General features: G+C 45.6%; 1 protein-coding gene across 1 annotated transcript; it reads right to left on the bottom strand.

Annotated features, from left to right (window-relative positions):
• Positions 1–322: 322 nt before the first annotated feature.
• Il10rb (interleukin 10 receptor subunit beta) lies at positions 323–25296 on the bottom strand. Its single transcript, XM_047563639.1, has 7 exons — positions 25077–25296; positions 23499–23622; positions 19946–20103; positions 17309–17475; positions 14049–14196; positions 11776–11933; positions 323–1939 (listed from the first exon to the last, which is right to left on the bottom strand). The coding sequence occupies exons 1-7, from the start codon at positions 25123–25125 to the stop codon at positions 1652–1654; spliced, it is 1092 nt and encodes a 363-aa protein (XP_047419595.1). The 5' UTR covers positions 25126–25296; the 3' UTR covers positions 323–1651.

Raw genomic sequence — 25296 nt, 5'->3', positions numbered from 1 at the left:
TTTACCCCCAGGGGCTTTAAAGAATTTCCTATACCACGTCTTATGATAAAAACTACATTCTAGGGCTGGGGAGATAGCTCAGTTGGTAGAGTGCTTGCAAGCACAAGGCCCTGGGTTCAATCCCCAGCACCACAAAACAAAACAAACCAACAAACAAAAAAACTACATTTGACAAAAGTTGTAGCACATTTTATTTGGAGATACACACACACACACACACACACACACACACACATATACATATATATGTAAACATACACATACATAATATAAATATATCTATATGTTATAAACATATATCTATATGAATATATATAAATATTTATATTTAAATGTCTAGTGGTTTCATTTATTTATTTGTGGTGCTGGGGACCTAACCCAGGGCCTTGCACCTGTTAGGCAAGTGCTCTATCACTGAGCTGTGCCCCCAGCCCAATGTCAAATTAACTAAACAAGTACTCTTCCTATTTTGGGGCCTTTGCTGGATCTGTTTTATTGGACAATCTGGCACAGAAGGGACATTTGATGCTGGCCTACATTTGTAGAGGTGGTCATACCTGTGAGATGATGTAGCTGGTAGGAAGAGCTGCCATTTATTGGCTGTCTACTCTCTGCAGGTGTGGCACAGCATTTTAAATATTTTACTGCTAATCCTTAGGCCTTTCCATTCTCACAGACAGAAGAAAATGACAGGGCACAGATTAGTAAGTGTCTGCACTGGACAAAGCCCAGGGACCTTCTATTCTAGGAAGCTTCCTTAGACCCAGCACATGCATGACTGACAGTAGGCAGGGACAAAGAAATACCTTTTGAAGTAATGGACATCAAAAATGGCAAATGGAAGCCTCATTCACTAACAATTACACAAAATATGGTCCCATTAACACTGTTATGGTTTGAATCTTATATGTCCCCCAAAGGCCTGTGTACTAAGGACTTGGAACTCAGCCTATGGCCCTACTGGAATGTGGTAGAATCTTGAGGAGATGAGGCCTCCTTGGAGGAAGTTGGGTCATTGGGGCCATGCCCTTGAAGGGGATATTGGGTCCCCATGGCTCTTCTCTCTTTGGCTACAAGGAGGTGAATAGCCTCTTCCACCATGTAATCCCACCATGATGTACTGTGCTGCTACAGGCCCAAAGCCACAGGGCCAGGCAACACATGAATTAGAACCTCTGAAACCATGGGCCAAATAAACCTTTTTTCTTTTTAACTTGTTTATATCAGGTATTTTGTCGTAATAACAGGAAGTTGACTAACACAAACACATACAGATAAGAGAATAAAACTTTAACAGAGCACCAGGAGTACATAAAACACACACAGATAGATTGAAAAAGAAATCTTATCAAAGTCTTCCTGAAGTCCAAAAAATCCATGTCTGCCTAGTGTGGTGGTGACCATTTTTGAGCTGAGGCTGGTTTTCAGGTCAGTGGATCAGCACTCTGGAATGATTTCATATCAGCTCCACTTCATTCCTAATTTTAAATATTTTGCTCCTTATGGACAAAACATGGTTCTCGTTTTGGTGAGTATGAGAGGCTGAAAATTATACTCTTTGTAGCCAATTGCTTTTATAATCATTAAAGCCTTTATAGAGCAGTGAGTTCATAGGATGGAGTATTTTTGCCTTCAAAGCCCAGCTAGAGTTCTAGGTTTGGGGCTTCCTCGGGCTGTTGCTCTGATCACCCTCTGAGGCAGATGAGAGAAGTGGGGAGTCACTGTATGGCTTTCCTCCTTGGAAATGGGTTTCCTCCTTGGAAATGAGCTCTGGGGGTCCTGGCCCAGATGAAGTCCCAAAGCTGCAGCTGTCACCAGGATTCCACTTGCGGCTTTCACAGTCTTCTGAAATGATACTTAACTTGTCAAAAACTTCATTCTCTTCAGAGAGTGGGAAGGAGAACCACAGAAGCGTGCTATGATGGGGGTTGCCCAGGAACTGTGGGGGAAAGAGGACAGTTTGTTACTAAAGTTTTCCATTTCTTTTTCTGGTCTTACAAAGATTTTATACAGGATTTCTGGGATGAAAAATACTATTTAAAAATGTAATAACAGTATGGTGGTTCCTTTATAAGTTAAAAACAGAATTACCACATTATCTAGTAATTCCATTCCTAGGTTTAGTCCCAAGAGAAATAAAAGCAGTATGTTGAAGAGATATTGATATGCCCACGTTCACAGCAGCATTATTAACAACTGAAGGTGGAAGCAAGCCCAGGGTCTATATGTGGACGAACAGACAACAAATATGGTGCATATATACAATGGAATATTATTCAGCCTTAAAAATGAGGAAGTTCTGACACATGCTACCACATGTATGAAGACAAACACTAGGTGAAACTGATCAGTCTCCAGAGGGGAAATACTGTATGAGTCCATTTATATGAGGGTAGAAGAGTCAGATTTATAGAGACAGACAGAAGAATGGTTACTGGCAGGATGTGGGGGATAGGGGATGGGAGTTAGTGTTTAATGAGTAGAGTTCGGTTTTGGAAAATGAAAAAAGTTCAGAATGGTAGTGATGTCTGCGTTAACATGTAAACGTGCTTAATGCCACCAAACTTCATTCCTAAAAAGGGTTATGATGCTAGAACAGAGACCCTGCACCTAACAGAAGAAAAAGCAGGTTCAAATCTTCACTATGTCGGCTTAGGAACTGACTTCCTTAACAAGACTCCTAAAGCAGAAGAATTAAAATTAAGAATCAATAAATGGGATGGATTTAAACTAAAAAGCTTTATCTCAGCAAAGGAAACAATAACATGAAGAAAGAGAGCCTACATAATGGGAGAAAATCTTTACCACATGCACCTCAGAGAGAGCACTAATCTCCAGGATATAAAAAGAACTAAAAAAACTCAACACAAAAAAACAAATAACCCAATCAATAAATGGGCTAAGGAACCGAAAAGACACTTCACAAAAGAAGAAATATAATCAATCAGCAAATATATGAAAAAATGGTCAATGTCTCTAGCAATTAGAGAAATGCAAATCAAAGCTACTCTAAGATTTCATCTTACTCCAGTCAAAATGGCAATTATCAAGAATACAAGCAACAATAAATGTTGGCGAGGATATGGGGGAAAAGGTCCACTCACACATTGCTGGTGGGGTTACAAATTAATGCAACCATTATGGAAAGCAGCATGGAGATTCATCAGAAAACTTGGAATGGACCCCCCACTTGAGCCAGCTATCCCAGCCCTTGGTTTATACCCAAAGGACTTAAGATCAGCATACTACAGTGATGCAGTCACATCAATGTTTATAGCAGCTCAATTCACAATTGTCAAGCTATGGAACTAATGTAGATGCCCTTCAACAGATGAATGGATAAAGAAAATTTGGCAGATATACACAATTCTCAATTCCCAGAAGAATGAAATAATGGCATTTGCAGGCAAATGGATGTAGCTAGAGAATATCATGCTAAGTGAAATAAGCCAATCCCAGAAAACCAAAGGCTGAATGTTTTCTCTGATATGTGGATACTAATTTGCAATAAGTGGGTGGGTGGTGAGGGAAAAACAGAGGTACTTTGGATAGGTAGAGGTGAGTGAAGGGAGGAGAGGGACATGTGAGTAGGAGGTACAGTAGAATGAATTGGACATTATTACTCTATGTACATATATGATTACACTACTGGTGTGATTCTACAACATGTGCAACCAGAAGAATAAGAAGTTATACTCCATTTATGTATGATGTGTCAAAATGTACTCTACTGTCATGTATAACTAATTAGAATAAAAAAATACACCAACAGAAAATCTAAAGTTACCTGACATGCATATATTTCATATCCTTGTAATTTTAATGTAAACTTTATTACTTGCCTCTGATTTTTTGGCATGTTTAGTTTTGCTTTATTCATCACTGTGAACTGCTGAGCATCAGTTTGATAACAGTTGTAAAAAATTATAAAAGTGAGTTTTTTATGTTGGAGAGTATGCCATCCTGGTTTTCATTTTGTAAAATCCCAAATACGCTCTTAAAAAAAAAAAAGGGTCATGATGGCCAGGTGTGGTGGCACACGCCTGTGATTCCAGTGACTGTAGTGGGGAGGGGGACGAGGTAGGAGGATTTCAAGTTCAAGGTTAGCCTGGGCAACTCAGTGAGACCTTGTCTCAAACTAAAAAGAAAAAAGGTTGGGATGTGGCTGAGTGGTAAAGAGCCCCTAGGTTCAATTCCCAGGATAAACAAAGAGGAGAAAAGGAAAAAAAAAAGATCACAGTGGGAATTTTGTGCCACGTGTATTTTAATTTTACCACAATTTAAAAAGATGTGGCAACAAGATGAGTGATTCACTTGCCAGGTGATCACAGATCACCCTCTGGTAGTTCCTTGTTTCCTGTGATGTGCTGGGGACTGAACCCAGGGCCTGGCACATGCGAAGCATGCACTCTACCACCGAGCTACCTGCCCAGCTCAATCACGATGCCGTGGGGCAGACAGCCTGGCTGTCATAGGAAGCAGAGAGATTGCAGGCCTGTGATCATTCCCTGGAAGAACATGGTTTCTCCACGCAGCCTCAGGCTGAGTTAGGGGCCCTGTTTGACATTCCCTGCCATCCTTCCTGCCCCTTGATTTCAGCCCTTAGCCCTGCACTCTCCAGGATGCCAGAGGCTACTGACCACTTGAAATGTGGCAAGTTTGAGTCTATGTGTGCCGTGGGAATTATACACCATTATGTAGAAGGTTGTGTAAGAAAAAGAACGCAAAATACCTTAATAATTTAAAAACATGCTGGTTACATGTTGAAGTGATGCTATTTTATATACACCAGGTTACATAAAACACATGATTAATGTTTATTTCACCCGTTGCCCTTTACTTTTAAAAATCTAGCAAATTTTAAATATGGTTTATGGCTTGTGATATGTTCCTATTAAATTGTGCTGTCTCAGTACATCTGATGGACATTGACTTGTCACATGTCATTTCTCTCACACACAGTGCCAATTAAGGACAGGGACCACAGTCCAATGGCACTTATCTCTCCAACACCTTGAGCAATGAAGATGCCCGTATATGTTTCTGGAAACCTCTGCCCATTTCATAGTCTTCATTCTTCATCCAGATAGCTCAGCAATGCTCTTAATAGTCACAACTACATGGAGAAACATGTAATGGGGAAAAATTTTTTTATAGCTTTGCACTTGTAAGCCATCTCCTCTAGACGGAAGGCCTCTGGTTCCATCTTTCATCCATTAACCTGTTCTGTCCTGCTCAGACTTTTGATATGCATCGGCTTAAGTAGAGAGAGGCAGCTGCTCTACCTGCTGGTGTGGACCTGTCACGATTTCTACCCAAGGAAGGGAGGTGGGGAGGCCAGGGGAACTGTGTCCAGTTCCTTGCTGGGCAACAGAAAAAAGCTGGGAGGAAGAGGAAGCTCCCTAAAACCTCCTATCGGGTGGATTCACGGTGAGAGTCTTGCTGCAGTCACTCTTTATTCTACTGGGAAAGGCGAAAGGGAAGGAAAACAAGAGAAGGTGAACTAAATTTCAAAAAAGCAAATATTGGCTGAGTCTCCTGGGTGGACACACAGAGATATGGGTGGCAGCTCAATGGCTCAATGCTGAATAATCCTCATTGCTTTTTTAACTCGAAGCGCCCTCCCCAGTTCATCTCCCTAGATTCAAAATCATTCTCTGGGTTGTGATGAACCCATTCCATACATTGAGAGAAGTCAGAGAATCTGGTGTTGAGGGGACCCCATATGCTCTTAGTGTTTTGGAACGTCCTTCCCCCTTACTCTTCTGGGCCCCTCTCCAGCACCCCAACCTCCTCGTTGCTCAGATATTACAGGAACTGCTAGTCTTTGAGGTCAGAGCTTATTCCCACAGCCCCCTGCATTACCCTGGCTTCAGCTTTGATCTGCCATCTGTTCTTTCCCGTCTGACCAGTTTCTTTGATAGAAAAGCCAAGCAGCAAAAATAGCAGGTGAATAGTTTCCTCTGGGTTCTCAGTGAACAAAATACCTTCTACCCAGAGCAAAGGGCCTGCCCCTCTTTGTTGTTCTTGCTTCAATAGGTGCCTTCACAAAAGCTCAGGCCTAGAGGATTCTCGACCTTCCTGGTGCTGCAGGGCTTGCTAGCTCTCCTTTTTAGAAGATTGTAGCTGTTCTGAAACACTCATTCCTCCCCCCGTCACATGTTCCACTTTCTATCCAGAGGGTGTTGCCCTGTGCAACCCAGACCTGTTCATGGTGGAGCCACTTATTCTCCAGCTTCCAGGAACACCAAGAGCTGAAATGGCTCACAACTGGGTCCCTCGCTGGGAAGTGTCCTTCACCGAAGGCAGTTCCCTTCCACAGCACCAGGTGTCTTCCCAGGGGCAGCCCACATAACTGACTGGTTGGTGTGGGGACAAAGGTATGATGTTAGCTATCACAATACAGCAGTAGGGCCAGAAGTGCAAGAAGTGCCAAGGCACTGGCCAGGCACACACACTGCAGAGGGTGGGGAACTCGCCCTGTGAAGAACCAGACACCTGCCACATCAGTGAGGTCAGAAGGGTCCATGGAGCTAGAACATCCTCTCCAAGTCAAGAATGAAATATCATCAGTGTCATCCTTGAAAGCAGGAGTACAGTAATGTCCCTGAAGCATCCAGAACCTAGTCAAGTCAAGGGACCTATGAGAGTGGTCTCGGACCAGAATGTTCAGATGAGTATTATGCTGAAGGACAGTGACTTGCGTAGTGGAAACTAGGCAAATAGCATTATCTGTAGAAACTGCTTTCTTGCACATTTGCTTAGACAACTGCTCCTTGGATGCTGGAACAAAGCATGCGAGTGACATCACTGCTCATGCAGCTTAGTCTAAAAGCCCCTTCCCTGCATTAATGGGTGCAGAACAAAGCACTGTGGACAGGACACGTGCTCGTCCTGCTGGCTGCTACAGGACAACATACCATGAAGGATGGAGGTGCTGTCTGTCTAGCCTGTCACCACTGGACCTTCCCCATAAACAGTTTTCAAAACTTATGTCTCACTTGTCATCTCTGGTACCTTCTCTGGTCTCTCAGCAACTTATCTCAGTGCTCCAGCTTGATGGGCTGTGAACAATCCATCATATTTCACCCCTCCCACCACTAAGAAGGGCGTGCTAGCTTGGTAGGCCCGTTAGGTGCTGGAATCAGTACTTTCCCCACAGGGGAACGCTGCTACAATGTGCTGATCAGGAGACCGAGGGCTGCTGTCTGTGGGGAACCAGGGCAGGCAAGGGCCCCATGGCAGGTGCGGCGACAGAGCAGACAGCTCTACAGCCACTTCCAGATGGGTACGTTATCTACCATGACAATACACTAACTGAAACTGAGGAACACGTGACCTGGCAGATCCCTGAAGTGTCTTCAGTGGAAAAAGACTCTGGGTAGAGTTCACAGATCAATCCCAAGAAGGAAATCACAATGCAGTTCTGGGACCAGGCTGGGCCATCTGCAGCAGGGCAGTATATCCTGTCTGGAACACTGCTCACTGAGTGGTATGGAGACCTGGCAGATGCAGAGCCTCCGACCATGGGATACTAGGTGATAATGCTGTCCGTGAGTGACCACTGTGAAAGTCAGGTACCAGAATGGAGTCACTTAGATCAAAACCAAACTAAGTGGAGCTGGAAGGTCTTAAGTGGAGGTGGGGGTGGGGGCATGGGGGTCCTACTGCATAATATGCCTGACAACAAGAACTATTTCAATAGATTCCACCTTGCATAAAGGCCATCTCTTCAAGACATCTGCCTAACAATCACCTGCCCAACCTGTGCCAACACCAAGGTGTTAATGATGCTCATAGCCAAGGATTATTACTTTAAAGCAACTTATATAAATTTCTTTATTTTACCTTTTAAAACATCCATTTTCCTCTGCCTCTCTGGGTAAGCCCCAGGGCCCCCATGGTTTGCCATGATGCATGTAGCCTAGATTTGCAAATTCCCTGCTCATCTCTGAATTAGATCATCTTTCTTTTGAGAGTCTCTGTTATATAAACTGACACTATCACTGGGGCCTGTCAGACATCAGGTCCTAAGACAGGGTCAGAGGGCACAGTCAGCCACAAATACAGGTGGGTCAGATTTCCACGCCATCTGTTCTCATGCACCTTGCTCTGCCCCTGCTCATACTGTGACCAGATGAGGGACAGGTCCTCATGAACAGCTGAAGAAGAAGGGAAAAGCCAACCCTGGCTCACAGGGAGACTGGCAAGTATGTGGGTGCAAGCTGGAAATGTCCTGCTGTTTCATGACCTTCCTACTCAGGAAGAAAGCCCTCCAGCAGGCAGAGACTCAGACCATGTATCCAGTCATCCACTTTATGTGTAAAGAAAAGTGGCCCAAGATCAGGTTCACATGGACTCATAGGCAGAGGTAATGGCTGTGCTGGAGATTGGGGCAGAGCAGAAGGAGGGCTGGAAGGTCAGGAACAAGGACATCTGGGAAGAGGCACTGGGTGGCGATTTGCAGGTGAAGTGTGTCGATTTCTGTAACTCATATTAACCCCCACTGATAGCATGTGTCATGGGAGGGGACGACCAAGCTGATAGGATGACACACCCAGTGGGCAGCCGGCCTCAGCCACCTGCCACCTAACGGGCTCCTAAACAGAGCAGCCATCGTACCAGGAATGGAGTTTCTGCATGGACCCAAGAGCGGCCTTCTGCTCCCCGAGGCTGACAGCTACAGCTACGGTCAAATGTCCAACCTCCTGTAAGAGGGCAATGCTGAGCCCTGGAACGAAAGCACCCCCAGGGAGACTAACCGGCCACCTGGTGGCCAGTTGAGGACACTGAATTCCTTGCTCCACGGAAGGGATGGGCCCTGACTGGAGTGGACACTTATGTCTGGAATGACCTGCCATTTGGGTCCTGCAGGGCCTCAGTCAGCGCCACTGAAGTCTTACAGAGCACTTGGTCCCCTGGCACACATGGCAGCTTGAATTGCGTCCTTATAAAATCCCAAGTTGAAATCCTAACTCCTAGGACCTCAGAATGTGAACTTACTTGCAAAGAGTCATTGAAGAAATAATCGGTTAAGTTAGAACGAGGTCATATTGAAGCAGAGCTGGCCTCTGGTCCAATATGACTGGTGTCCTTACTAAAAGGGGGAATGTGGACAGGGGCACACACAGGGGAGAGGCGGTGTGAAGGCAGAGGATAGGGTGATGCTCCTGTATACCAAGGATTGCCAGATTGTCTGCAACCCAGCAGAGACTAGGGGAGAGACCTGGAGCTGATTCTCCTCACAGCTCTCAGTAGGAACCAACCCTGCCCATTCCTTGATCTCACACTTTCAGTTTGTAGAAACCACAAACACATTGCTGTTGGTTTAGATACGCAGTATGTAGTGTTTCTTAGTGGAAGTTCTAGCAAACTAATCCTAACACTAAGAGGTCCAGAAGTGGCCCCCTGTCCATGGGATCCACTAGTCATATCATATCATGTACCACCTAGCAGTTTTTTTTAAGCCAGGAAGCAGATGGAACAGCCTGTTCCTATGGGATACCAGCTTGGAGATGATACCTTGTGGATACGTCCTTCAGCTCCCAGCATGCACCTAGAACCAGCAACCGTTATGTGTTCCTGTGGCCTCAGCAGATGGAACACATGGGTTCAGGAATCAAAGGGCAGATATAGGAGTGGCCCTGGTCACCACTGCTGTCAGTGACCTACTTGGGGAACTGTTGCTACCTATCCGTGCAATTTTAGATTTTGTGAGTCTACAGCAGGGGTCAGCAAACTACAGTCCATGAGCCAAATCTAGTCTGCGGATTGCTTTTGTATTGCTCATGAGTCAAGAAAGTTTTGGGGGGCTGGGGAGAAGCTCAGTCAGTAGAGTGCTTGCCTTGTAAGCACAAGGCCCTGGGTTCGATACCCAGCACCCCCCCCCCCAAAAAAAAAAAAAAGAATGTTTTGTATTTTTGGATGATTACATTAAAATTAAACATAAATGATTACATTTTAATGGTTATGTACCTACATGATTTCGATTTTGTCACTTGGTCTGCAAAGTCTTAAATATTTTCTCTCTGACCCCTTAAGGAACAGTTTGCTGATTCCTGGTCCAGAGGATTCTAGAGCGAGAGCACCTGACCAGGGAGCGCAGTATGAGGCCCATTAAACGTTAAGCCATGGCTGCCGCTGCTCACGGCAAGACCAGTAGGCAAGGAAGGAGTGGCTTTCCTGGCCACCAGGAAGGGATAATGTCGCTGCCACATTCTGGTGGGTGATCTTCTGGTTCTCTCCTGCCCAATTCTGATGCAAATGGACAGACAGACCAGCCACTGCCTGAGAAGGCCTGGTGGCCAGAGCTCAGCCCTGCCAGGTCAGCAGTCTGTGCCAGCAGAGGCGAGAGAGGGAACTCTTGAATGGGTAGCGAAGGAGGAGAACATGAATATTGCTCGTGGTCTTGGAACCACTGTAGTGGTGAGAGATGGGTCTGTTTTACTAACTTGCTCTTGTAACCTTTCCTAGGAAAAGAAATCAACTTGAATCCTGAAGGAACAGCTCCTGGTGGATCGAGGAGGTGTAAGGGGTGGCTACAGTGGACACTGTGATACGCCATCCAGACCTCCCTTCAGGAATGAGGCGCTTGCACTCCCAGCGCCAGGTACTGGCTGCTGATATCTTGCACCTCACTGTAGGTAAGGCCCCCTTCCCAGGGCTTTCCTCTGCCACATGGCCAATGAGGGGATCCCAGGCCCGGCTCTCTTGCCTCAGCTTGGAATTTCTGAAGGGCTATCCCAGCTCAGAGCCCCTAGGGGGTTGGATGAGGCCTCTGTTGCCACTGCCTGAGAGCTCAACCTCTCTCTGTGCCCCTTCTGCCACCTTAGAGATATCAAGCCCAAGAAAATTCCCCATCGAGTCTTTTGAATGCAAATCTCTATCTTAGAGTCTTAGGTACTCTTGGGGTTTGTGCTTTTGGCACATTTTCATTTTCAAGTGTCAGTATATAGTTGTCCTTGAAGTATCCATGGGGATTGGCTGTAGGACCCCTTGTGGATACCCAAATCCACAAATGCCTTATATAAACTTGTGTAATACTTGCATATAACCTATGCATATCCTCCTGTATACTTTAAATTATCTCTAGATTATTTATACTACCTGTTAAAATATAAATAGTTGTTATACTGTATTATATAGAATGACAAGAGAAAATTCTGTACATGTTCGGTACAGATGCAGTATATCTGATCTGCCGCTGGTTGAGTCCACAGAGGTGGAACCTGTGGACAGAATTTAATTTCTTAGGGCTGCTTCAGTCCTACAGTCTTCAAACAGATTATTTCTCCTGGCTAAATCTTGACCACAGCCTCCCTAAAGTCTAGGAGGCACATCCCAGAACTGAAGTGACTCTCAGGTATTCTAAAACTAAAAGCACACCTCTCTCTCTTCCTGCTCTGGCCCTCTGGGTTCGCTGGCACTTAGCCTACATGTTCTCTTTCTCCTCTTTTCTACCATGAGCTTTGTTTTTTCCTTTCCTGCCCCAGAACCATCAGCATTGCTTTCTGAAAACTTGGGGTTTTGGGCAGTGAAGGCCAGAGAAGGAGCCATCCAGGTCGCAGGGAAGGTTTCTGGAATAATCCTTTGCCTCCTTCCTAAGGGCTGGTGCTTGACCTCAGGTTTCCCTGAAATGGGAACATGGCAATGGACCAAGACACAAGATGTGTACTATTCCCTGGAGAACGCTGTCTGGAACCAGGCAGCCCTGACCTTGGAGGAGAACTCTTCCGGCGGGGTTTCCTAGGGCACATCTTGCCCCATCCTACCTACCTCTTTCAGGTGCTGTGGAAGGGAATTCCCAGGGCAGAAGGTGTGCTTGGTCTTCTTGTAAATGTACCACAGCAAGGCAAAGCAGCCGAGGAGCACCAGGAATGCCAGGAAGACGGAGGCTATTAGCACGACGGCCACCACCCAGGAAGGGGTTGTTTCTGCCGGGGACAACAGGGTGGGTTACACTCTTGTCCTGTACAGGCTGGACCTCAGTGATCTGAAGGACATGTGAGCTGCTGCAATTCAATGGCAATACCTGAAAATGGTGCCCATTTGTCCACCCCAGACAGGGTCTTAGACACCCTGGAAAACACAGCTGCGGGCTGGAGGACCCAGGGGTTCAGAGTCCCACTCTTTTTCTGTTTCTTCAAAGTTTGGTCTCTGGGATTATGGGTGGCATATATAATAAGATTAATAAGTAAGAATTCGGGTCACTACCTACTTTTAGGTGGCAATGAGCCCCCTGCCCTGGATCTACCTCTTCTGTCTCAAAGCAGCAAACCAACCCCCTCCAGGGCAGGGCCCAAGCCCAAGGGAAACAGCCATGCTGCAAAAACTCACCCCCAACGACTCCACCTCTAAGAGAGCTGAGCAACTGCAGCAGGATCCTGGGACCCTAAGCTACATCCCTGGGATGGCCCGGGCCCTCTTGAGCTTCTGACAGAATGCTCAGCCTGCTTAAAGAACACACCCTCGGCCGTGCCAATACAGACCACAGGCCCTGACCTGTCCTCCGGAGAGCTTTCACTAAAAAGGGCTTACCACTGTGTATTTTCCCTCTGTACCTTTGAGACATGTATGGGTCGCCTATAACCCAGGAGTATCTTCTTTAAGAACCTGAGGACCATTCCTCTGAAACCACCAGAAAGGACACTTCCCGTGGGAGAGTAGGATCCTGACTTTGATAAATGCCAGTTAGCAGACACAGGTAGTCTAATGGCAAAGGCATGTACCTGAATTTTGTCATTTTTTCACTCCCTCATTCTTCCTTAAAAGAGCCCATCTTCTCTGCATAAATGAAGCTGGCTCTTTCTTCTACTGCAAACATTACTGAGTCAAATCTGGTTTTACTGATTTAAGTTCACTTGGCTCATCTCAGACAGTATCCAGGAGATCACCCTGGTCATTCCTGGTCCCATCTCCCCTCATTCACCAGCAGGGTCCCTTCTCCAGTTGCCCTGGCCACCAGGCCTCCCTTTGCCCAGTCCCTGCTCTCCAGTCCCACTCTCCTGAGTGAAGTCCACTGCATTCGGTACCAAGAGGGGCCAGGAGATCGAACTGATTGTAAGAATTACATGAAGTAAGAATGTTAAAAAAAAAACGAAAAGCCCAAAACTAAAATGATGTTTGACAAAAGCCCGTTTTCAATGGTTTCCCTTTTCTCTTTCTTTTATAAAATGTCTGGATATTGTCAGAGTCATCACTCAGAGTTGTGACCGATTTAAAATATTTTTCTTTTTGATCAAATTGTATCCCTCATGCCCTGCTTCATGACATGAGTGGCCCTACATGTGTCCCACCTACCATGGTCTGAGCTTCCTGAGTCTTTTGACAACCAAAAAGCCGGCTGTCCCTATGCAGACGTTGGGGCCACTCTTCCCACTGAGCTCAACTGCAATATGTGTGTACATAAACCACGAGCACCCAGGCCAGCTGGCACCTTCTCCTCTCTTCCTTTTACCACCCCTTCTGTCTGCTCTTTAAGGAACACCAAGTGTGCAGGCACTGTGCTGGGCAGCACGGTTCCCACGGGATGTGAAGGACGGAGGTGAGGGCCGATCCCATGGTTGACAAGGGGCTGATACAAGCGGCCCTGGCTGAGGACAGTGATGAGGTTCCCAAACTCTCCCTTCCTGTCCTCGTGCATCTGCAAGACCAGAGGTACGGGCCCTGGGAAGGAAAGACTTCCGGGGTTTGGGGGCGTGGCAAAGGCCAGCTCTGCTGGGGGTCTGGGGAGAAGGGTCTTGCTCTGGGGACCTGGATGGAGAGTGCAGCGTAAACAAGGCCAAGAGGGGCTCGTGGGGCAGGTCAGCTGGCCAAGGGACCACCCTGCCATCAGTGCCGTGGTCTCAGGGAGGAGGGCCTCAGAAGCAGGCATCTCCTTCTCAGCCCGAAGCCAACCTTCAGGGCTGGAGACCGCGTAGAGGACACGACGCTGACCCCTGAACTGGCAGGAGTCTGAGCAGCCTGTGATGATGCCTGAGGTGGGGGTGGCGTCTACAGCTCTCTAAAGTGCCCAGGAGACCAAAGAACAGGCCGTGGGCCTCACTCACCGTCCTCCGTTGTTCGCTCACACACAGGCTCACTCCATTCCCCGGCTTTGTTCCGATCAGGAAGAAACCCCTGAACTTGAACGCAGTAAGTTGTCCATGGCTCCAGGTTTCTGAGGACCCCAAAGTCATACTGAAGAGTAGTCCGAAACTGGTAATGGGGATGAAAATCAGAACAAGCCTTAACAGTGAAGGGAGGTCATTTTTTTCCTTCTTTTTTTCTCACACATAACAAGCTGTAATTACTGCTTCAGACTTAAAATAGGAACGAACAGAAGGCAGGCACTTGCTCCTCCCAGCGCATTTCAGGGACTCAACACCGTTCTCAGGGACCGGCTGTGATGCTGACAGACCATCCTGTTTCCCAAATTCTCTCTCTTAAATGATATACAAACTGCCTCCCCAATATAACCAGTATTAATGGGTTGAACTGTGTCCCTTAAGAATTCATGGGTTGAAGTCCTAACCCCTGGTACCTATGAATGTGACCTTATATGAAGGCAGCGCCTTTACAGAAATCAGCAAGTTAAAATGAGGTTATAAGTTGGGTCTCTAATTCCGGGGGCAGAGGAGTTGGACAAATCCCTGGCAACTACAGGTGGCGCAGGGCCCTGTAGACACCTTGGTCTTAGATTTTCAGCAGATAATAAATTCCTGTGGTTGAAACCACCCAACTGTTGGCATTTTGTTACAGCAGCACTAGCTAATGCACTGGTCATGTATAATAAAACACAATGTAACTTTTTTTTTTGAAGTTAAGAGCATGTTTCTGATCTTCCCTGCTAGGGGTTCTCTGTTTCCGTTACCCTTTCCCAAGGCCCTTGCTCACTCAAGAGCACATTCCACAGCCTGCCTCTTCTCTGGCAGCTGGAGTTACTGACTGATTTCAGTTGGATTTGAATGTAATATATCATAATTAATGAGATATTTCTCAATTTGAGAAATTAAAATAGTTGCTGGAAAAATAAGGGGAATTAAAAGAGCATACAAAGTGAGTGCAGACTCTTTTTTTAAACTTAAGCATTTGGTCACTGGGATTGGTGACAGCTTGATTACTATTAAAAAAAATTGAACTCTCTGAGAGCAAGAATCAGACTATACCATTGAATATATGAAGAGAATGATAGCGCTTTTATGAAGTTAATTAAAAAAAAAAAACAAACAAAGCAAACTAAACCAAACCTAAAAAAAGTCCTGGCTTTCATTTCTAGAAGTCCAGTCCCTCTGAAGCCTTATAATGCAGTTTTTTAAAAGACTAAACTCAGTCCTAATCATAAGTGGCCAGCTTAAGTGGAATTTCTAAAAGCTATTCATGTTATTAGTCTAGGGAACTAATCTGACTCTGTCTTGGAATATTTGCGTTCTAGAAGGGAACCATATAAATCGTCAATGATGACATTGTAGGTCCCTGGGAGGGAGCAACTGGGGGGACCAGTGGTATTTCCAGCTGGGCGTGTCACCGAAGGCTTCCATACACCTGGGCAAAATGAGAAGAGAAATGTGTAACGAGATACCCGTGCTGTTGGCATGTTTTAGATAAGAAGCTAAATATAAAATGGGATTTGCATTCCATGCTTAGTGTAGGAGGCGCTTAGCTGCAGTGAGGCGGGGACAGAGCCAGATCCTTAGAGGATGCTGCTAGCCATGGAAGGGGCACTTTGAGATACCTGTTTTTTTTTTTTTTTTTTCTTTTTTTGTGGTACTGGGGATCGAACTCAGGGCCTTGTGCTTGCGAGGCAAGAGACACCTGTTTGATGAGTGAGTATGAAACCAAATATTCTGTGTTGCTTTTACACATTTCTTGGGGTCTTGACTATAACCAAATCATCTTTTCTGAGGAAGCAGATACCCCACATACCATGGTTTGAATGTATGTGTCCCCCCAAATGACATGTATGTGTACTGCCAGATGACAGTATTAAGAGGTGGGTGGGGTTACAAGGTCAAAAGTGAGCCCTCATGAATGGGATTAATGAGCTTGTGAAAGAGGAACAAGAGATTGTGCACCCCTTTTTTCCTTCATCTTGGGCTATCTAAGATGCAGCAATAAGACCTCATCTTGGAAGCAGAGAAAGCAGCCCTTACTAGATCTTGGATCTTCCGGTGACTTGATCTTGGCTTTCCCAGGCTCCAGATCTATGAGAGTTAATGTCTATTGTTTATGTATTACAGTCTGTGCTACTTTGTTATAGCAGCAGGAACAGACTAAGATACTACATCACTCAAGGGAGAATTGTGGGGGGGCAGGTTTTTTTTTTTTTGTTTTTGTTTACTATGTGTGTATGTGTATGTTTTTGTGTGTGTATATTTAATTATACCATCCGAAGACAATAAATGTGGGTGACCTCTTCCTCCTAATCTTTTGAGATTTAAATGATAAAATCAACATTTAATGTCATATTATCTTATATAACATACACGTAAGTCAGTGTAGTTTAAGGACTATGAATGGCATTTGGTTCAGAAGCCTAACTTTGCCCAAGGATGGACACAAATGGCCTTAATATGTCTACATAAAGGGAAGGGAACCTCATGTTGTGAACATATACATTGTTCAAGGAAACGGGACATGTTTATCCTTTTGTGATTAAAATTTCCCAATAATTCTATGAAGTGGCTTATTACCCTGTTTTATGGATGAAATGGGTTATTATGGCTCTTTTGAAGATCTGAGGAAGCTGAAGACAAAAATGTTACTGGAGCCACATGGTGGCAGGGAAATATTCCAATTAGCTCTTCCCAAGCCCAAGTTTTTAAAGGAGTTGTTCCCTGAAGAAGACCAAACAGAGAAAACTGGGAGAAAGAAGGTAAATGGTGACATTGTTCATCCAGTGTCCTGGGGTGGGGGTGCCTTGACCACGGACTTGACAGATTCGTGGAATGTGACTGATCTGGGGCATGGGGTGGTGATGCTATGACTCAGCAATCATTCAGCTGGCCACCTGATTCAGTGGACTCCAACTTCCCCCACCAATTGCTGACTCAGCCCTGCTTTCTCTTGCAACTTCCCTTCCTGGAGAAAAAGTCTACTTTACCCATTTCCCTTGGGGCTGGGAAGTTTGAGCCCAAGACACCAGTCATCCCTCAGCCTGGGAAGCTCTGGCTCTCAGAGCACCAGCTTTAGATCCTCTGGAACATGGATGCTGTCACCTTGCAAGACTCTGCCTGGGTGAAATCCTGGTCTTCTCTCCCATTCATCAGATCAAAACTGGGCAGAGAACATGGGTGTCCACACTGAAACGCACATGATTAGCCAAGCTTACCTTCTTGTCAGTTCCGTTTTTCCAGTATTGCACATTGTAAGCCCATGAGTTATAAATGTTCCTCATGGTCCATGTTTCTGGTTCTTTCTCAATTCGGGGGGCTAAGAAACGCATATGTAAAGAATCAGCAAGTGCTTCTACTTGCATTGCAGGAGGTCCAATAATAGCTAAGTATAAGAACAAAGCAAAATGATAATTAAAAAATTTTTAAAAATTTTAGTTGTAGATGGGCACAATATCTTATTTTATTTATTTATTTTTATATGGGCCTGAGGATGGAACCCAGTGCCTCACACATGCTAGGCAAGCACTCTAACACTGAGTTACAACCACAGCTCCCCAAAGTCACATTTGAAAACATTATTGCCACATTAATTTTTCATAACTGTGCAGGACATTAGTCTACTGAAGTACACTATTCTTTGCTATACCTTGTTTGAATGAGGGGATAGGTGGAGTTTGTTTCTTAAAATAAAAATCTGCAACCTGGTATGGTGGTGCATGACTGTGATGTCAACTACCCAAAAGGCTGAGGCAAGAGGATCAAAAGTTCAAGATCAGCTTCAGCAACTTAGCAAGGCTCTGTATCAAAATAAAAGAATAGATGGGTGCAGAGGTGCACGCCTATAATCCCAGCGGCTTGGGAGGATAAGGCAGGAGGATGGCTGGTTCAAAGCCAGCCTCAGCAACTTAGCAAGGCCCTAGGCAAGACCCTGTCTCTAAATAAAATACAAAAAAGGGCTGGGGGTGTGGCTCAGTGGTAAGTTACCCTGGGTTCAATCTCCAATATTATAAAAAAAACCCTGATAATCTTTATTAATCATGTTTAGTTCATTTATGTTTATTATAATTTCTAATATATAATATATTTAGAATTATTCCAAGTCCATTGTTTTGTGTTGTCTGTAAGAACTGCTTTTTAAAAATGTGTATTTTATTTGCTCTTCCTCCTCTTCTTTTTTCCAGTTTCTGTTGGCTTGAATTTTATTTATTTCTCTGGGTTGGAAGCTACAGATAGTAGTTCTATTATTTTCAGGGGTAACCCTTAAATGCTTAACATATACAATTACCACATGAATTTTTCCAGCCTTTTTTTTCTGCATTATCATGTGGTTGGCCCCTTCACTTCATTTGGATCTTGCTCAAATGCTACCTCCTCAGAGACTCCTCTTATCTCCCTCTGTAAAAGACTGGCTCCCATCTCTTTCTGTCTTGTTAGCTTGGTTTCATTTTCTTGAAGCCACAGTCACCAACTGTCATAAAACACATGCCTATCTGTTCCCTATCGGTTTTCCCTTTAGAATATATGCTCCATGAGAACAGGCTTTTTTATCTTGTTCACTGTTGTAACTTCAGCACTGAGCATGGCTTAGTAGGTGCTTAATAATAATCATAGAAGGAACACTACTTGGCTCTGGGAGACCCCACTGTGCTAACCTACGTCCTGTATTCTTTTCTGGCCACTGTTACTTTCTGGGGGCTGCTAATGGGCCTACTTCCATCACTGTAATCTAACCAGCAGGTCTGAAAACCAGACAAGAAAACTTGTTAGATATTTCCTCAGTCTAATAGGTTTCCCATGATGTCATGACGCACTTTCTTATCACTAGAATACTTCAGGGGGTGAATATTCCACATAGGGCAGGGGCTGCTAAGAGCATAGGTATAGGAGCCTGGGTATGAATCCCTGCTCTGCCACTTATTACTTGTGTGACCTTCTGATAAGCTGCTTAGCCTGTTTCTAAAGGGAACTTTCTAAGGGGAACTTCCTCAGATGGGACCTGAACCAGTCAGGATCAATCAACTATTATAGGAACAGAGATCTAAATAGATGGTCTTAAACTTATGATTTTTTTTTTTTTTTTGTGGTGCTGGGGATTGAACCCAGGGCCTTGTGCATGTGAGGAAAGCACTTTACCAACTGAGCTGTATCCCCAGCCTGAAACCTGGGATTTTGAATTATGCTCTTTCCCCAGGCCATCGCTCAATCCTCTCTTGCAATGTTGGCCATCAGTCACACAGTATCAGGGGAACAGCCGGTACTCTATGCTGTGCTGTGTTGCTCAGCTAGGACGTTTGAAAGGTTTCGGGTCTTAAACACATTTTGACTTACTGATATTTTCAAGTTATGATTGGTTATAGGAATGTAACTCCACTGTAAGTCAAGGAGCATTTACACTATGTTTTGAAGACACTATTGTTAAACTGTACTTTTTTATTCATTGTTTGTTTGTTTTTATAAAGAAAATCTTAGAAAAGATAATGTAACTGACAATTTCAGACTCCAGAAATAAGACTTTTTGCCCAAGTTGGGACAGAATTGGGAAAGGGAAGGGCATCTGGCCTCATGGTCTACAAGGGAAAAGCACAAGGGTCCAGGGCAGGAGATCCACACAATGACCTTTCTTTGCATAGAGACAATTCTCTCAATGCTTCTCTGTGACAGCTCCTTAGAGGGTTTGTTATGGTTTAGATATGATGTGTACCCCACAAGCTTATGTTAAATTCCTTAAGCTCCTTATGCAAAGCTATCCACTTCCTGCACACTCAAAGGATTCCTGTTGAGGGACCCACCCACGTGGAACAAAACCAAGGCATGCGATGACATACGACAAAATGGAAATCGAAATGGCTTACTGTCATCCACAGGGCAGAAGGAGATGTTCACCCACTCCGAATGCTCATCTGCAAATTCAGCCCTGACTCTTAAGGTGTGGTCGCCATACTTGGAAATACTTGAGAAGTCACATTCCGTTGAGGCAGTACTCTTGCATATATTTTGGAATTGCCTATAACTATACAATTAGAAAGACAAAATCATGAGAGCCAGAACTTCAGCCTCGTTCAGGCTAACTGGTGCTTTATTCCCTCCGCCACCGAAGACCAACTAGGGACAATGAGAGAAAATAAAGCAATTCTTAATATCAATCTTGATGAATTATGTGCTTAATTTACATTAGCATAATTCCCAAGTGCTCCAGGGGATTCAGTTAATGATCCTTGGGCTATCACAAGGTATTTCAAAAATAATCTATCTCATGGCCACATAATTTTGGGGGAAATTGCATTAAACATAAAAATAGATGTCTTCATCTATTTCCCAGAGACATTAATGTCCGAATAAGCATGTCTTTCCAGAAAGTAGCTGAGTATTCAACACACTTGACCAAAAAAGCTTCCTTCCTCAATTGTGTGTATCTGAAAGCAGTGAGATATGATTTTGATACACACAGATTAAGTAAGTATATTATGCTCATTTCAAATAATGTCCTAGGAATGATTAGTATTGCAATAATTCTTGAAAAAATATAAAACAAACATGAATTTCAGTCAGGACAATAGCTCCAACAGCGTCCACTGAAGGGAGAGTGGTAAAACATCATGTGGAAAAAGGGATAATATTTGGAAATACATGGATGCTAAGCAAATTCCATCTCCCACAACTCACCCTCCTGATAGCCTGAGGAGGGTCATTAGCTCCCTCTCAGCTAAGGACACACAGCCTCCCTTCCTGTAAGTGAGGAGACTGATTGACTGGTTTCCCATTGTACCTTCCTGTCTAGATGCCCAAACCACTCTGGTTGTCCTCAGAATGACAATGATGGTGATAAGAACAGGAGTCAGGTAAGCAGAGTCTAGGAAACCTGTCCAGCCACTTCCAGTTCTGTTTCACTTTAGAGTCTTGGAGGCCGCACCACATTTCACTGCATTCTTGGTGACATTCATAACGATCCCTTGTAAAAAGTAGGTAGGGACAACTGCGATCATACTATTTTACAATTTGTTTTTCCTGCTTAACATGCCCCAGATGATGTGTCAATCATCAACTCTTCATGGCTGTCCTGTATTCTATTATGTGGAAAATCCAGGGGTCATGTAATTAAGGGAGATTTTCACATTTGGCCATTTCCTTCATTTAATCTGATTTATCAGTTGGCTAATAGCATTTCAAAAGTTGTTTTGCAATAACTTCTGGGTTATTTTAATTGCTTTTACAAATATTTTTCTCCCTCTTCAATAGGTAATATGACACATTCCCCATATTTACATCTAAGTTTTGGATGTTTCCATACTGTCACCACCAATCCATCCTCTGGAGGGCCCCATCCTGGCCACCCTGACAACACACACATAACACAGAGCTTGCGCTGTGTGCTCAGGCTAAATCTGAGCAAAACCTATGGTGCCATGTAAGAGGAATCAGATCTCTTGGGACCAACCTCTTTCCCAAGGATGTGGCTAGCATGTGTGTGTCTGCCCCAGCACATGCCACGCTCCCTCTGTGGTTTCCTGCGGAGGACAGCTAGAGCCCAGGCACTGACTTGGTGAGTGACCTCCCCATACCTTCACAAAGTCATTGAGACCTCTGTCTAAAAGACAATGGCAAAGCAGCAAAGCACAGACCAACCAAAGTAAATCACAGGGAAGAGAGATGGAAGGAGAGGTGCTATGGTTTGAATGTGGTTTATTCCCTCCAGAACACATGTTGGTGTTTCCCCGTTGTGAGCTGTTGACAGGATGGACACTTAATTGACTATGGGGTTCGGAGGGCCATTGGGAGGGGATTAAGTTTAGATAAGGTCACGAGGGCAGAGCCCCCATGATGGAATACAAGTGGTTCTATAAGAGAGAGACCAATATTCTCACATGTGCTCCCTGTCACTCACCATGTGCTGCCTTGGGACCCTACCAGCAAGAAGGTCATCATCAGATGCAGAACCTTGGCCTTAGACCTCCAGAACTGGGAGGCAAAGTTTTCTTTATAAAGCTCCTAGCCTCAGGTATTTCATTTTAGTAATGAAAACCAGACTGATAAAAGAGGAAAGTTAATTTTCCACAGTGAAATCTCTTTGGATTTTCAGCCTGATTGGAGAAAAAACAAATACTAGGAATTAGTACTAGGAATATACCCCAGGAAAAAATAAGTTGTCGAATGACCCTTCTTCAATCCTTGGACTCTGTACTGTAGATTGGACGAAAGCATTGTGCCATCGTTGAAGTTCCTGAACTTGATAACTACACTGTGTGATGTTTTTATGATATGTACATTGAAATACTAAGGGGCAAAGGGTATTTTGTATAAGAGATAAAGAGAGAGAAGGGAGAGAAAATGTGGAAAGTTTTAAAACTGGTGAATCTGGATGTAGCCATCTGAAGTTCTTAGCAGTATACTTGAAATTTTGGAATGTTCTGTTATGTGAAAATATTTTAAATTAGAAACAAAACAAGAAAACCCCAACATATAGACAAGGATTATCTTTTTTTCCTACTTGTTCTTGGATTCTTGGACTTTGCAGGCCTGGGGTATGTTCATAAAATGACAGTAGGGTTGGGTGGGGGATAGGATTAGTGGAATTGGGAAGGGAATTTCCTCCTGCCTCACTGAAGGGCTGTCTGTCTTCCTGAGCCACAGGAGTGTCACTCATTGGCCTTGGGCCTCTTGCTGCTGTTTGCACCTGGTGTGAAGGTGTATCACCTGTAGGCCAGCCTGTAGCGGATGGTGGCAGGCTGCCAAAGGAGGGGTGGTGTGGACTTCCTTCACCAGGCACAGGGAAATGTGACCAGGCAGAACAGGTAGAGGGTGTTCAGAGCACTGCTGAGATAATTGTCTAGGGTGACAGTCACCTTCCTCAGACTCTCTGCTATTGTCAGACAACAGAGCTTCCGACAGTCAGTAGTTATTTTACTTTCAATTTCAGGGGGTGGCTGCAGAGTAAATGCCCGCGTGGCACTAGGGTGGGCCGTTCTAATCCACAGGCGGGGATGGGTGGCCTCCCTGCCTGATTTGCGTACCTTGGTTTCTTGGACAGTCAGCTTCTATTTGTACACTGACTTCTAGCAATATTACTCTAATAACTGGAGATGATAGCAGTAGCATTTTCCTCCTAAAATACCTCAGTAATGATGAGACAGTTTTGGCACGGCACTAGGCCACTACGAGGCTACCACTGTGGCTGATAACATCTACACACATGATAACATGGCCAGATCTACAAACAGCCCTGTAATAAATTGTCAAAGAGGGAATCATAAAAAGGAAAAGCTGGCCACAAGAATTTCCTGGGGGAAAGAGAAAGGTCAGCAGAGAGGCTTAACTGGGCTGTCATAGGTGACAGCAGACAGGTTCCCCTCTTCCCAGTCTGAGGCCACTGTGTCCTGGTACCTTCCTGCCAAGAGCCACCAGACCCACCTTTGGAACTGAGCTGTGAAAGTCAGATTCCCTTTATGGAAAACAGGCGACTCCCACCGTAGAATGTTCTTGAAATTAACTGAATTCATTCTGACGTTTTCAGGAGGTGGCACCATCCCCAGGGCTGTAAAACCAAAGGAAAAAAATTGTGACTTTTTTTTTCTTCAAAAATATTGTTCCTCAGAGAACACATTCCACACCTGGGTCTCCCTAGGCTCCATGTCTTCCAATGCCATGTGGGTGAGGGAAGAGAGAGTGGGCATGGTAACTGCAGAGGAGACTGGATTTTATTTGAAGAGCCATGAGAAATTTTGGGGATGGGGGTAGATGGGAAGCCAGAAGTGAAGTGGAGACAGGATGGTGACCTGGATTAGAGGAAAGGTGCCAGGGGGTAGGGCTCAGCAGGTGGATTTCAGTTCTATTTCCAGAGGTATAAACTGTGGACTTCCTGATGGATGTGATGTGGAGAATTGAGATTAATGTCCATTTCTGGCTTATGCATCTGGTGCCCTGATTGGAGCTAGGGCGGGGAACCAGACACCCATTTCGGCTCTGAAATGGGAGAGGCTGAAGAAAGATTCAAGGAGAGATGTCAGGGAGACAGCTGCATAAACCCTGCCAGGGAGGGCAGATCTGGGGTAGAGGCAGAAATTATTTTTAAACGTTTAAGTAGAATTTTCTGAACATTCCAAAGCAGAGAGGAGAGCATAATAAACACCATCTATCACCCAACTAGTACCAAGAGAGACAAATGTGAGAGTCATGGGTCTATAATTTAATGCCAGGGGTCTGTTGACCGCCCCGCCCCCAAAGGACAGAGAAGGGGCAGAAGAGAAGGGTTGTCATGAACCCAACTATAGAAAGGTCAGATAGAGGAGGATCCCAAGTAGAACCTTCCTGAGAGAGATGGGGGAACCAAGAGTGCGGGCTCCAAAAGCCAGTTCGGAGTGCATCGCCAAAGAAGGGGTCATCCATGGCGCCATTTGGACCCGGGCAAGGAAGGTTTCCCGGGATTTAGCACGCAAAAGCATAGAGCTGGAACTCTGAGGGGCAGATGTCGAGGTGCCGAGCCAAGTACTGAAGGGGAAGGTGTGGGGAACTGGGGACCGTAAGATCCTTCTGCTAGGAGGTCAAATGGCAGAGGGAGGGAGGAGGACGTGGAATGTGTGTGTTGGGACCTCGGGGAGGGGCCTCCTCCAGACTCCCCAGGAGGGCCTGAGACAGCCACCACGGGGGTCTCCGTGCCTTTCAGGAAGCCGCTTTGGTTAGGACCTGCCAGCGGGAGCTGCGGCCAGAGGGAGTACTACGATGCCGGGACTCCCCCCTTGAGTTGACCGTCTAGACTGTCCAATCCGGGTGTGCGGGCTCGAAGGCAGCGGCGGCGGCGGCAGCCTAGTACGGCGCCCGGACAAGCACTTGGTCACTTTCCGGGCACCCACGGGTGCGATCTGGGGTCGCCGCCCGGGGAATCGCCACCCGGTGTGCGCAGCAAAGCATCTCGCCGGACCTGGCCGGTCCCTGGCGTCTCCGCCCACGGCAATCCCCGCTGCCCGAGGCCCCTTCCCGCAGACCCCTCACCTGACACCAGCAGGCAGCCGCCCAGCCAGCAGGCGAGGCTCCGCGCCATGGCCGCGCCGGGGGCGCGCGAGCACGATGGGGGCGCCCGGGGAGCGCCGGGCACCCTCCGGGGCCACTAGCCCGCGCCGGCTTCCGGGAACCCGCGGGGAGGGGCCGCAGGGCTCCGCCCCGCCGCGACCCCGCCCCCGGCCCACCCCTCGCCCGCCCGAGAGGCCGCGGT

The sequence above is a fragment of the Sciurus carolinensis genome, chromosome 9 (genome assembly GCF_902686445.1).
Source record: "Sciurus carolinensis chromosome 9, mSciCar1.2, whole genome shotgun sequence".
In the NCBI taxonomy this organism is placed as follows: domain Eukaryota; kingdom Metazoa; phylum Chordata; class Mammalia; order Rodentia; family Sciuridae; genus Sciurus; species Sciurus carolinensis.
Note: the sequence above shows the minus strand (reverse complement) of the source record. Positions and strands in the feature narration are given on the sequence as shown.

Excerpts from the sequence above, each read along its gene's own strand:
- Il10rb (XM_047563639.1), bottom strand. The coding sequence starts at position 25,125 with ATGGCGCGGAGCCTCGCCTGCTGGCTGGGCGGCTGCCTGCTGGTGTCA. Across the intron at positions 23,623-25,076 it reads CGGCTGCCTGCTGGTGTCAG|CCCTGGGGATGGTGCCACCT; the intron begins GTGAGGGGTCTG and ends TTGGTTTTACAG. Across the intron at positions 1,940-11,775 it reads TTCCACAGCACCTGAAAGAG|TTCCTGGGCAACCCCCATCA; the intron begins GTAGGTAGGATG and ends TTTCCCCCACAG.